General features: G+C 46.4%; 1 protein-coding gene across 1 annotated transcript; it reads left to right on the top strand.

Annotated features, from left to right (window-relative positions):
* Positions 1 to 4425: 4425 nt before the first annotated feature.
* On the top strand, positions 4426 to 11132 carry LOC113451418 (interferon-inducible GTPase 5-like). Its single transcript, XM_026722804.2, has 2 exons — positions 4426 to 4623; positions 9534 to 11132. Exon 2 carries the CDS (start codon positions 9547 to 9549, stop codon positions 10765 to 10767), a length of 1221 nt encoding a protein of 406 aa, XP_026578589.2. The 5' UTR covers positions 4426 to 4623; positions 9534 to 9546; the 3' UTR covers positions 10768 to 11132.
* The last annotated feature ends 843 nt before the right edge of the window (positions 11133 to 11975 follow it).

The following is an 11975-nucleotide window of genomic DNA, read 5'->3' as shown; positions in this document are numbered from 1 at the left end:
CTGACAATCTAGTAATTCAAAAACATGGGAATGTGAGTAGATAAATAGATACAACTTCTGTGGGAAAAGCTGATCATGTTCTCGATTGTCATGCTGGCCACATGACCATGGAAATGTCTTCGGACAGCTCAATGGCCTTGAAACAGATCAGCACCATCCCTGATTTAACAGATTAACAGAGCTGGAAGGGACCTTATAGGTCATCTAGTCAAGGGATCGCCAGCCAGTGGGCCAGGGACCACTGGTGGTCTGTGAGAAAATTTTGGTGATCCTCAGAGAAAGCACCCCCCCAAAAGCAATTAATAAGGCGTCGCATTGCAAATGGGATAGTGAGGGGACAGGGGGAAAGGGGGGGTGGACTTGCCTGGCCACCGGGCTGCTTCTTTCCATTTCTTCTGCTTTTGGCTGCATGCAAGGAAAGCAGCAAAAGTCTTTTTTTCTCTCCCTCAAACTTCACCAGAAATGAGTCTTTGGGACCCTGCAAGGCATCCTGCTCCAAAAGGCAAATTTCTGGTGGACTTTGGGGGAGAGAAAGAAATACTTCTGCTGCTTCTACTGCTTTCCTTGCATGAAGCCAAAAGTCTCTCTCTCTCTCTCCCCCTGAGAATGGAGCTGGAGATGGTATCCTGCGATGCCAAATAATGGTTGAAAGGTAGGAAAATGGGGTGGGGAATTTTGGGGGGGATTTTCCCAGGGTCTCTGGTCCGCTGGAGTTTGATGGTCCCTGAGGTCCAAAAGTTTGGTGACCCTGATCTAGTCCAACCCCCCACCCAAGCAGGAGACCCTACACCATTTCTGAAAGATGGCAGTCCAGTCTCTTCTTGAAAGCCTCCAGTGATGAAATTCCTACAACTTCTGAAGGCAATTTCTCTTCCATGGTTCTGACTGTCAGAAAATTTCTCCTTTTTATCAGGTTGAATCACGTTGCTTCTTGTCTGGCCTTCAAGTGCCTTAGGTGGCAATGACCAGCAGACTAAAATCCACCTTCTACTTTTTTTTTACCTCTTACTAACTCTATTCTTCTACTCAAGGCCCATGGGCCAAATATGGCCCACACGATGCTTAAATCTGGCCGGTGGGGCTGGCCTGGAAATATCAAAGGACCAGCCTGCAGTGCCTCTGGTGGCTAAAGCGGGCAGTGTGCATCCCCCCCTTGTTTTCACCCTTTATGGCAGTGATGGCTAACCTTTTGGGGCTCCTGTGCCAAAAACTGTCAGAAGTGACAAAATGGGCCTATAATTCAGTCTAAGAAGCCTTGCAGAGGCTTTTTCCAAGCCTCAGGGAGGCCGAAAAAGCCCCCAAACTGACTGGGAGGGGCGGGGGGAAATCAGCTGTGAGGCGTGCACATGCGCAGCAAGGCAAGTTTGCCTTTGCGTGCCACTTGTACCACGTGTGCCATAGGTTTACCATCACAGCTCTATGGCCTCCTGCAGCACTCTGCTGGCCAAAAACCGGCCAAAAATGCCCCCCCAAAAGAGCCCCAGAACAGGCCGGAAAACGGCCTAAAATGGCTCGGAAAACAGGCCAAAAGTAGCTCTGTAAATGGGCCAAAAAAAACCAGTCCAGAAACAACCCACACAGCTCGTTTTTGGCCGGCAGAGTGCTGCAGGAGTCATCCGTCCTCCCCTCTCCCCCCGGCCCGTGGAGGACTACAATGCTGATTCGGCCCTCAAAGAAATCCCATTTTGACACCGCTGCTCTGCAGTATTGACTTTTGTTCCAAGGATGGAAACATCCAAGGGCCAAACTGCCTCATTCACACCGCTAAAAAAAGGGAGCAGCTGAAATTGGCAGCTGTTCTTTGGAAAAGCCAGCATCTGAGGCCCCGATTTGGCACGGGAGTCTCTCTTCTCCAAAAGGCTCTGAACTGGCTTCCTTGAAGCAAGGTCCTATTTACAACAGCAACATTTTGGGCCTGCTGGACATGATTTTACTCAAATCTTGCTCACATGTTTAAACGTATAAAGCCTGCGTTGCCCAGAGCGTCCCAAAGACGTTGGCCGTTTAGAAAATGGCCAGTGAAGACCAGTGTCCTCAATTAACCCCTCTTGACCTTTTCAGTCTGTGGAAGCCGATCCCGGCTGTGGAAACTTTATAGCTCTCTGGAGAGATTCCCTCTCTTGTTCTTTCAACAGTGGCAAAAGCTTTCTTGAATATAGCAATAGCACTTAGACTTATATACCACTTTACAACCCTCTCTAAGCGGTTTACAGAGTCACCCTATTGCCCCCAACAATCTGGGTCCCCATTTTACCCACCTCAGAAAGATGGAAGGCTCAGTCAAGCTTGAGCCGGTCAGGATCGAACTTCCGGCAGTGTGAGCAGAGTTAGCCTGCAATAGCAAGCAACAGCAACAGCACGTAGACTTATATGCCGCTTCACAGGCTTTACAGCCCTCTCTAAGTGGTTTCTTGTTTTTCATTTCTAAAGTCAGTCTGTCCATTTCAGCACATGTCAAAATCTTATTTATCACCTTATTTTCACTAGGAATTTCTCTAGCCTTCCATTTCTGGGCAAACATCATTCTTGCCGTCTTGATAACATGGATTACTAAATACATCTCTTCTTTGCTGTATTTCTCTGATATAATTCCCAATAAAAAAAAATGCTGGTTTATAACCTATTTTTAGTTCCATCATCTCCTCTCTAGCCACTTCCAGATGCTCTTACAGAACTGTACTTTTTTACAAGACCACCATGTATGCACTTCCATTCCCTTGTGTGCACTTCCAGCAATTTGGTGATCGATTTTTGTATCAGTTTTTGTATGCTTGGGCAGTGGGTTGGACTAGATGACCTACAAGATCCTTTCCAACTCTGTTAATCATCTGACGTGCATCACACGCCTAGAAGACGCTCGCCTAGACTGGGAACAGCTAAGCCCTTTTGATCTGTCGCTCCCCGCGGGCCAGCCAATAGGAGTGCGAGGCTGGGTCCCGCCTCCCAGCGAACGTTGCGAACTTGCAGGCTTCCCCTCCACACTTAGCAGTCAGAAGCTGCTCGCCCCGCCCCCTTCGTTCTTGCGTGAGCGTTGCTTTGTAGCGCAAGCTTGGTAACCATAGAGACAGAAAGGGGCGAGCTCTTTGGGCCGCTGGCCTGGCCTGACCTTCTTCAACCTGGTGCCCTCCAAATTCATTTGAGTTATAATAAATAAAGGTGGCGTTCATTCATTCCGAAATAAGATTACGCCCCCCCTCTTCGCCGCCTCCCGTCTCGAGGCCGGCCAAATTGGGGGGAGGGGGAGGTGGGTTTACTTTCAAGCAGCACTTTTCACGTGCAAACTCAACAGCCGCATTCCCACGAAGTTTGAACTCGGTTCCCTGATCCTGCATGTAAATCAGAGGTCCTCAAACTTGGCAACTTTAAGACTTGGGGACTTCAACATCCAGAATGCTCCAGTCTGGAGAATTCTGGGAGTTGAAGTCCACAAGTCTTAAAAGTTGCCAAGTTTGGGGACCCCTGATATAAATGAACGAGCAAGGGACAAAAAAAAAAAGCCTTCAAAAATTTGGGCAGACTTCTCAAAAATGGTTAAAAAAAAATCAGTTTGGGGGGCATTCGTTTCAGCCTTTTTCATTTGTGGCAGGGATTTCCAAACTTGGCCACATTGAGCCGTGTGGACTTCAACTCCCAGAATTCCCTAGCCAGCATGGGTGGTTGAGGAATGCTGGGAGTTGAAGTCCACAAAGTCTTAAAGTGGCCAAGTTTGGAGACCCCTCATTTATGGTGTCCTGGAAGACACCAATATCCACTGGGGTGCAAGTCTTGTGGAAGGGCGGTAACCCCAAGGAACCCCAAATTTCAAGGAAACCTCAATCACAGCCATTCTCCAGGTGAATTCCCCATTTCTTAGCCCAGCCCACAAGGCTCCTGTAGGAGAAAAATGAGTTTTTTTGTGGGAAGGCAGCCTGTAGACTTTTCATCCCCAAAAGATGGCATACTTTTAAAATGCAACAAATGCATATAAAAATACAGATCGGGATGACATTAGAATAAGCAGATTTTGGGGTGGGTGGGGGGGGGGAATCTCCATAGACAGAATAAACAGATTTGTGGGGGGGAGCAGAATCTCCATAGACAGAATAAGCACACGTTTTGGGAGATTCTCCATAAACCAAGGCTCTTCAAACTTGGCCAGTTTAAGACTTGTGGACTTCAACTCCTAGAATTCCTGAGCTAACGTGACTGGAGGAGGAATTCTGGGAGTTGAAGTCCGTAAGTCTTAAAGCTGTCCAGTTTGAAGACCCCTGCCATAGACCGGTAGAATAAGCAGGTCTGCAACCTCCTCCCCCCACAACCCAAGGACGAAGAAATGGAGATTTACAACCGACTCCATTTAGGATGCCGTCCAAGGTTGCGCCCTTTGGGAAGCTCAGATTGCAACTCCCCCTTCCCGGCTCGGGCAGCAGCGGCTCCGCCTCCTGGAGGGCCAGTTTCTCTTTCTTTTCCCTTCCACTCGAGCGAAAGGTCTCTCTGTTTCGTTTCACCGGGGAGGGGAGAGAAAAATCCTCTTCGATCCAGAAAGAGAAGCGCGGGGCTCTCGGAGTCCTGGGATTGCGCTCATCTCCCTCCTTCACGGCTCCTGCAAGACCGAAGCCGGCTTGGAAAGGATCCTTTTGCGAGGTGATTGGTGGGCTCGGATTCTCCCTGATTGGAAAGATATTCATTATATATAGAATATTATTCTTTATTGGCCGAGTGTGATTAGATTACAGGGGTCTCCAACCTGGGTAACTTTAAGACTTGTGGACTTCAATTCCCAGAATTCCTCAGCCAGCTTTCGAGTAGTAGTAGTAGTAGTAGTAGTAGTAGTGGTGGTGGTGGTGGTGATGGTGGTGGTGTAATATTCTGGTGGCTTGCCCTGTAGGTGTTGGTGAAGGTGATCTTAGAGATTCTTTGGTTGGGCTGCTTACCGATGATGGGTCTCTGGCAGTTTTTCGATTGGGGTATTAACCTTGGAGTTAATCCATGGCTGATCTGGTTGCTGATCACTGGTGGAGAAGTTATTGGAATCTTTTTCTCTTTTGAGCTGGTTGATGGTCTGTGTTGCACAGATTCTTGACGAAACTGCCAAAGAGCCACCAGTAAACAGCCATGCCATGGCCAAAGATACAGAACAATTAAAACTCGGACCACGTGTTTTGTGAATAGTTCTTATCCCAGAGCTATAACTGCACTTAACAATGAACTTAAGGACCACCATCAGTGAGCTGTTGGACAGTATTACTTCGTCTGTTGTGTGGATGCTTGTGTGTTTTTAGGGGGTGGGGAATTTTGGTGGGTGGGGGGGAGTGTTTGGGGATTGTCACGTGTGTGCGCATGTTGCATCTGGTCTCTGGGTATTATGTGAATTTTGTTGTATGTATACTGTTTATATACGTACAATGACAATAAAGAATTAAATTCAGTAAACAGCCCAACCAAGGGGCCTCTAAGGCCACCAGCACTGACAGGCCAAGTCACCAGAATATAAACTGACAGCAAACCCCACTCCTTACTAGCCCTGATGATGTTACCTAGTTTGGGTCTTGAAACCTCTGCAAGAAAACAAGCAAGCTCACAGAGCACCAAGGACCCTTCATTTCAGATAACAGATAATCAGAATTGGAAGGGACCTTGTAGGTCATCTGGCAAAGGGCAGTCCAATCTCTTCTTGAAAGTCTCCAGGGATGACGCTCCCACAACTTCTGAGGGCAACCTTTGTTCCATGGGTTGATTGTTCTCACTGTCAGAAAATTTCTCCTTATTTCCAGATTGAATCTCTCCTTGATCAGTTTCCATCCATTATTCCTTGTCTGGCCTTTGGGTGCTTCAGAAAATAGCTTGACCCCTTCCTCCTCCCTGTGGCAGCCCCTCATATATTGGAAGAGTGCTATCCTGTCTCCCCTGGTCCTTCTGTTCATTAGACTACCCAGGCCCAGTTCCTGTAACCATTCTTCATACGTTTTAGCCTCCACTCCCTGAATCATCCTGGTTGCTCTTCTCTGCACTTTTTCTAGAGTCTCAACATCTTTTTTATAATGTGGTGACCAAAACTGGATGCAGTATTCCAGGTGTTTCAACCCAGAGGTACAAAATATCCTCCTGTAAAGAGACTCATGGCCAGTTTTCATACTTGTGTCCCCATCCCCGTGATCAAACTTTGGATGTTTAGCAACCAGCATGAATTTACAATGTTGACCGTATCCTGGAGTCCTTAGGTTGTCATTTGCAATCTTTTTGTAGAGCTTCTGACAAGCAAAGAGGGGGGGAGCCAGATTCACTTACTGACCATGAGATGCATTGAACAATTTGAGCAATTTGCTCGAAAGAAACGTGGCAAAAAAAAAAAGTTTGCAAAATGATGTGTGGCTCGCTTAATGGCTGCCTTGCTTAGCAGTGGAAATGTTAGGCTCCATTGTGGTCGCATTTGGAGAATAACCTGTAGATGTGTGTAACAAACGAACATCATGTGCTTTCTCAGATAGGACAGGGTGGGCTGGAGTGGGTGAGTGCAGAGATGGTTGCTGATGATTTGCTGAGGATGATTTTTCAGTTCATGTTTTTAAGTTGTCGTTTGCAACGTTCTTCTTTTGCTGGGATTGGCGTTTTTTTGTGTGTGCGCGCCATTGCTCTGCGTGGTTTGGGTTGTTCTTTCAGCGTAGAAAAAAGGAGCACAACCACTTCCTTCTCTTGTTGTTTTATTTAGGGAGACCGTGGGTTTGCCCTGTGAACAGGACTGTGGATTCTAAACCGAGTAGCCGTAGGAGGAAAATGTCTGTGGGTTTTAGGAACTGGTGGAATTCAACTGAAAGCAGCAGTCGCGTAGAGAAAAAGTGGGCAGAAATTGGCAGGCTTGGAGGGAAAACAAAAGTTCAGTGAACAGAAATGCAATTTTACACAACCTTTATGTGGACCTTAGGATCAAATATAGCAGGGGTCGCCAACCTTTTGGACCTCGGGGACCACCAAACTCCTAATTTTAAATCCCGTGGACCAGAGACCCTGGGAAAATCCCCAAAATGTCTGCAGGAAAATTCCCCATCGTGTTTTCCTACCAATCGATCATTCTTCATTTGAAATCTCAGGATATCATCTCCAGCTCCATTCTCGGGGGCAGGGGGGGAGAAACTTTTGGCTTCATGCAAGGAAAGCAGCAGAAGTCTGTCTTTCTCTCCCCCAAACTCCGCCAGGAATGAGTCTTTGTGGGACCTGTCACACCGGCACAGCCTCTTGGACCAGGATGCCTTGCAGGGTCCCAAAGACTCATTTCTGGCAGAGTTTGGGGGAGAGAAAGAAAGACTTTTGCTGCTTTCCTTGCATGCAGCCAACAGCAGAAGAAAGAAGCAGTCCGGTGGCCAGGCCAGGCGCGTGGAGTGAGTGGGGCAAGTCCCCCTCTGCCCTTTCCCCCTCCCCTCACTATCTCGTGTTGTTCGCAATGCAACTGACACAAGCCTTGTGTTCCTGTGGGCCATGTGGGTGGTGCAGCCTTGTGTTCCCGCACAGCCTGGATTAATTGCTTTGGGGGTGATATTTCTCTGTGGACCACCAAGGCCATCATCACTTGCGACCATAATGGGCAGGATGAAGCGCTCACTTGTTCACCTCATAACCTGCTTTTATTAATTTTTTTTTTTTTGCATGACGATTGTTTAGAGAATGCAGCCATTGCTAAGCACCAGACATGCTCATTAAGCAAACCATTGGTTTGCATTTTGGCCAAAGACCAGATTTTCTGCAAAACCATCATTAAACATGATCAGGTGACAATAGGAAGTTGCAGAGGGCTATAATAATGTAGGTGTGTTTCTGAGTGCTCAAGTTTGATCATGTGACTGGGGAGGTGGACTGACCGTCGGAACTTCAAATCCAGTTTATAAGTAGCAGCAAGGTAGGTCCATCAGAACTTTGACTATTTGCTAAATGACTGGTCGTAAGTCAAGGACTATACTTAAAAAAGAACTCAATAAAATACAATAAAACGAAGCCATCCTCCACTTACAACAGTTCCTTTAGTGACCGTTCAAAGTTGCAACAATGAGAAAAACTTACGACTGTTTTTCCCAGTTACAACCTTGTAGCATCTCCATGATCATGTGATCAAAATTGAGACGGTTGGCAGTTGGTTCATACTTATGACCATTGCTGTGTCCCAGGGTCATGGGATCCCCTTTTGTGACATCTGAAAAAGTCAATGGGGAAGCCAGATTCACTTAACAACTGGGTTACTAACTTATCAACTGCAGGGATTTGCTTAACGGTTGTGGCAAGTAAGGTCATAAAATGGAGCAAAACTCACCTCACAAGTGTCCCACTCAACAGCATAAATTTTGGGCTCAATTCCTAAGTCGTAAGTCAAGAAGTAGCTGTACTGAGATGGGATCATCACTTTGGCAATGGATCCCAATCTGATCTAGTTAGGAAATTCTCTCCTGAACAGCTTTAATTGATTGCTTCACCTATTTATTAGCTCGAAGGAAGTAAGAGTTAGCGGGCTATCCATCCTAGTGGTTGAGGCACCAGGCTAGAAAGCAGGAGGCTGTGAGTTCAAATCCTGCCTTAGCCATGAAAGCCAGCTGAGTGATCTTGGGCCAGTCCCTTTCTCTCAATCCAACTCAACTCACAGCATCGTTGTTGTGGGGAAAAATAAGAGGAGAAGGTGTGTTGGAAAATATGTTTGTCACTTGAGTTATTTGTAAGGTGTAGAGACGGTGCTTTCTAATCAGCAGTGCATGACTAAACCTGCCCAGCAGAGGGAGCTGGTGCCCTTTCTACATTTTGCAAATATATCATATATAGAAAGAAGAAATATAGATTATACAGATTAATAGAGTTGGACCTTGTAGGTCATCTAGTCCAACCCCCTGTCCAAGCAGGAGACCCTACACCATTTTTGACAGATGGCAGTCCAGTCTCTTCTTGAAAGTCTCCAGTGATGAAGCTCCCACAACTTCCAAAATATATTGCATATATAGAAAGAAGTATATTGCATATATAGAAAAAACATATATATATATATATTGCATATATAGAAAGAAATATATTGCATATATAGAAAGAAGAAATCTATTGCATATATGGAAAGAAGATATATCTTGCATATATAGAAAAGACATACCCCGCTCAAAAAAATAAAGGGAACACAAAAATAACACATGCTAGATCTGAATGAATGAAATATTCTTATTAAATACTTTGTTCATTACATAGTTGAATGTGTTGTTTAAGTGTTCCCTTTATTTTTTTGAGCAGTGTATTTTGCATATATAGAAAGAAGTGCATTGTGTTAATCTAGTGGTGAAGATACTTTCCTCCCACTCAGAAGGTTGAGAGTTCAGTCCTAGGTAGCAACAGATATTTCTCTCCTAAGGTCCAAAGAAAAAAATAACTGCTGTGAACTCCGTGTAGGTGTCAGGAAGGGCATCTGGCTAGTAACCCCGACTCTCCCTTGAATAGGGACTACAGGGTGGTAAAAAGGGAGCGCGTTTTTTTTTTTTTTTAAATGGCTTGTATAGAAAAAAAATTCATTTCTTTATTTTCTTCTATTCTTTCAGCTGAGCTTCCACCATGGACATCCAGGAGGCGGACCTCAGAGAGATGGCTTCTGTCATCCAGTCAAAAGTCGTTCTGGAGGTGTCTTCTCAAGTCCAGTCACTCCTGGATTCTCTAGAAACCACCACACTGGACATCGCAGTGACAGGCGAAGGTGGGGCTGGCAAGTCCACCTTCATCAACGCCATTTTGGGGGTCAGCGACGATGACATCCGGGCGGCCAAAACGGGCGTGGTTGAGACTACTCTCTCGGCCACTCCTTATCACCACCCTCATCTTCCCCGTGTTCGGGTTTGGGACCTGCCAGGCATTGGCACCCCTTCCTTCCAAGCCCAAAAATACCTGCAGCTGGTGAGGTTTGAGAGGTACGATTTCTTCATCATCGTCGCCTCCGAGCGTTTCCGAGAGAACCATGCCCAGCTGGCTCGGGCTGTGGCTGCCCTGGGCAAACGCTTCTATTTCGTCCGTTCCAAGGTAGACCAGGACCTGCGGGCTTCCCAACAGCGAAGGCCCAGCGTTTTCCAGGAAGCGGAGGTGCTGCGGGAAATAGAGTCAGACTGCACCCGCCAGCTCAAGAAGGAAGGCCTAGAGACGCCCAAGGTCTTCTTGATCTCCAGCTTCCATTTGCACAGGTTCGATTTCCACCGCTTGCAGGAAACTCTGTCTGAAGAGCTGGAGGGTCACAAGAGACACACCCTACTGCTTTCCTTCCCCTCCGTCACGGCCGCAGCTGTGCAAAAGAAGAAGAGTTCGCTGCGCCAGCACATCTGGAAGAAGGCGCTGCTGGCGTGTATCATTTCAGCCCTGCCTGGCCACCCGTTCCACCTCAACCTCCCCATGCTCAAGGGGACACTCAAGAACTACCGGCAGCATTTCGGCTTGGACGATGCCTCTTTGGAGGCCTTGGCTGCCACGGTCTCAAAACCCTCACACGAGTTGAAAAACCAGGTGCGCTCAACCTTCGCGAGAGACTTCCCGGAGGATGCCATCCGGGCGGTTTTGCACCAAGCTGCACTCTGCAGGCAAATGGCAGCCACGGTGCTGAAGAGCCAAGTGCCCGTTTTCAACAACTTGGTCGCCGGGGCTGTCTCGTTTGTGGCCGCCTACTATTTGCTTCACACGGCTCTGGATAGCTTCGCAGAAGATGCGCAGAGGGTCCTGGAAAGAGCCTATGGCTTGGAGACGGAAGTCAAGGGCTCCTTGGGCTATCCTTCACCGGGTTTCATCTGTCAATGATCAAGAACACCAGCCAAAATTGCTTGGAGATGACCAAATGTGTGTGTGTGTGGGGGGGGGTTTCCCCCCCCTTTTTTCTGCATTGTGTTGCTTCTTGTTTTTTTCCAATTGGTCAAGCTGGCCAGGAGAACCTAGCCAGGTCTGCCCCTATCCTATGAAGATAACCCCTCTCCCCACACCCCAAAGGTTATTGAGATAGGTCTTCACAAGGTGAGACTACACAAACTGGGAAGATTCTTTGCATTTCTTTAGATGAAGCAGATTTGACAATTGGGAGAAGTTTTACTGTTTTTCATACACTAAATGGGTTCTTGGAATCCTTTATACAGCGGCAACCTTTTGAAATGATAAACGCTTTTGATGCCTCAGTGGGTCATTCATTTATTTTATGTGTAGACCATTCTTAATGATCCTTGCCTCCTTGCCTGATTTCAGTATAACGGTAATAAAAAAAAAAACCCATGCCAGAGTTACTAAAACAAGCAAGCCATCCTTTGAGGAAAGGCATTCACACAATTGCTTGAAATTTGCACGAATGGCTTAAAAGTAAAATACCATGGAGTATGTGATGACACAGAGCGTGGCACAAAGGCAACACAGTCAGATAATAAATAAGAGTCCTTTTATTAGCTCCAACTTTGCCCCCAATGTCCAGGTTACCTTCTGGCTGGAGAAAAACTCTCCCAGGAACAGACTTTAACTGCAGGGAATCAAGTCCAAAACGTGGTCAACACAAATTAACTCTAAATCCAATCAAGCCAAACTGAGGTAATTAGCTTGGCAGGGCAGGAGCAAGAATTTCAGATGTGAAGGCATGGCAAAACTCACACGGTTGGGAAGACGCCAGGAACACAGATAACCAAAGACCACATAGGATAAAGTCAGGTTTGCTCCCAGCAACTGCAGATGAATTTTACAGTTATTTTATTAAGTTCTTCAAAAAAAAAATTGAGTACTTTGATTGGGATCGTCTGAAATAAATAGAGGAATTTTGAAAGAATATTCATTTTAATAGCAGCGATCCTGCCTAATAATGAAAGTTGCAGCTTGCCCCATGTTTCTAAATCCTTCTTTACCTGTTGCATTAATTTATCATAATTATTTTCCTTAAGTGTCTTACAATGTGCTGTCATAGGTTAACAACTCTTAATGGCTTTTTGGCTATGTAGTTACAGTGGGCTCTAGCACTTAGATCATTTGAGATGAGT

Source organism: Pseudonaja textilis, chromosome 10 (assembly GCF_049901715.1).
Source record: "Pseudonaja textilis isolate UNSWEBS1 chromosome 10, rPseTex1.2, whole genome shotgun sequence".
Taxonomy (NCBI): Eukaryota; Metazoa; Chordata; class Lepidosauria; order Squamata; family Elapidae; genus Pseudonaja; species Pseudonaja textilis.
Note: the sequence above shows the minus strand (reverse complement) of the source record. Positions and strands in the feature narration are given on the sequence as shown.

Excerpts from the sequence above, each read along its gene's own strand:
- LOC113451418 (XM_026722804.2), top strand. The coding sequence starts at position 9,547 with ATGGACATCCAGGAGGCGGACCTCAGAGAGATGGCTTCTGTCATCCAG.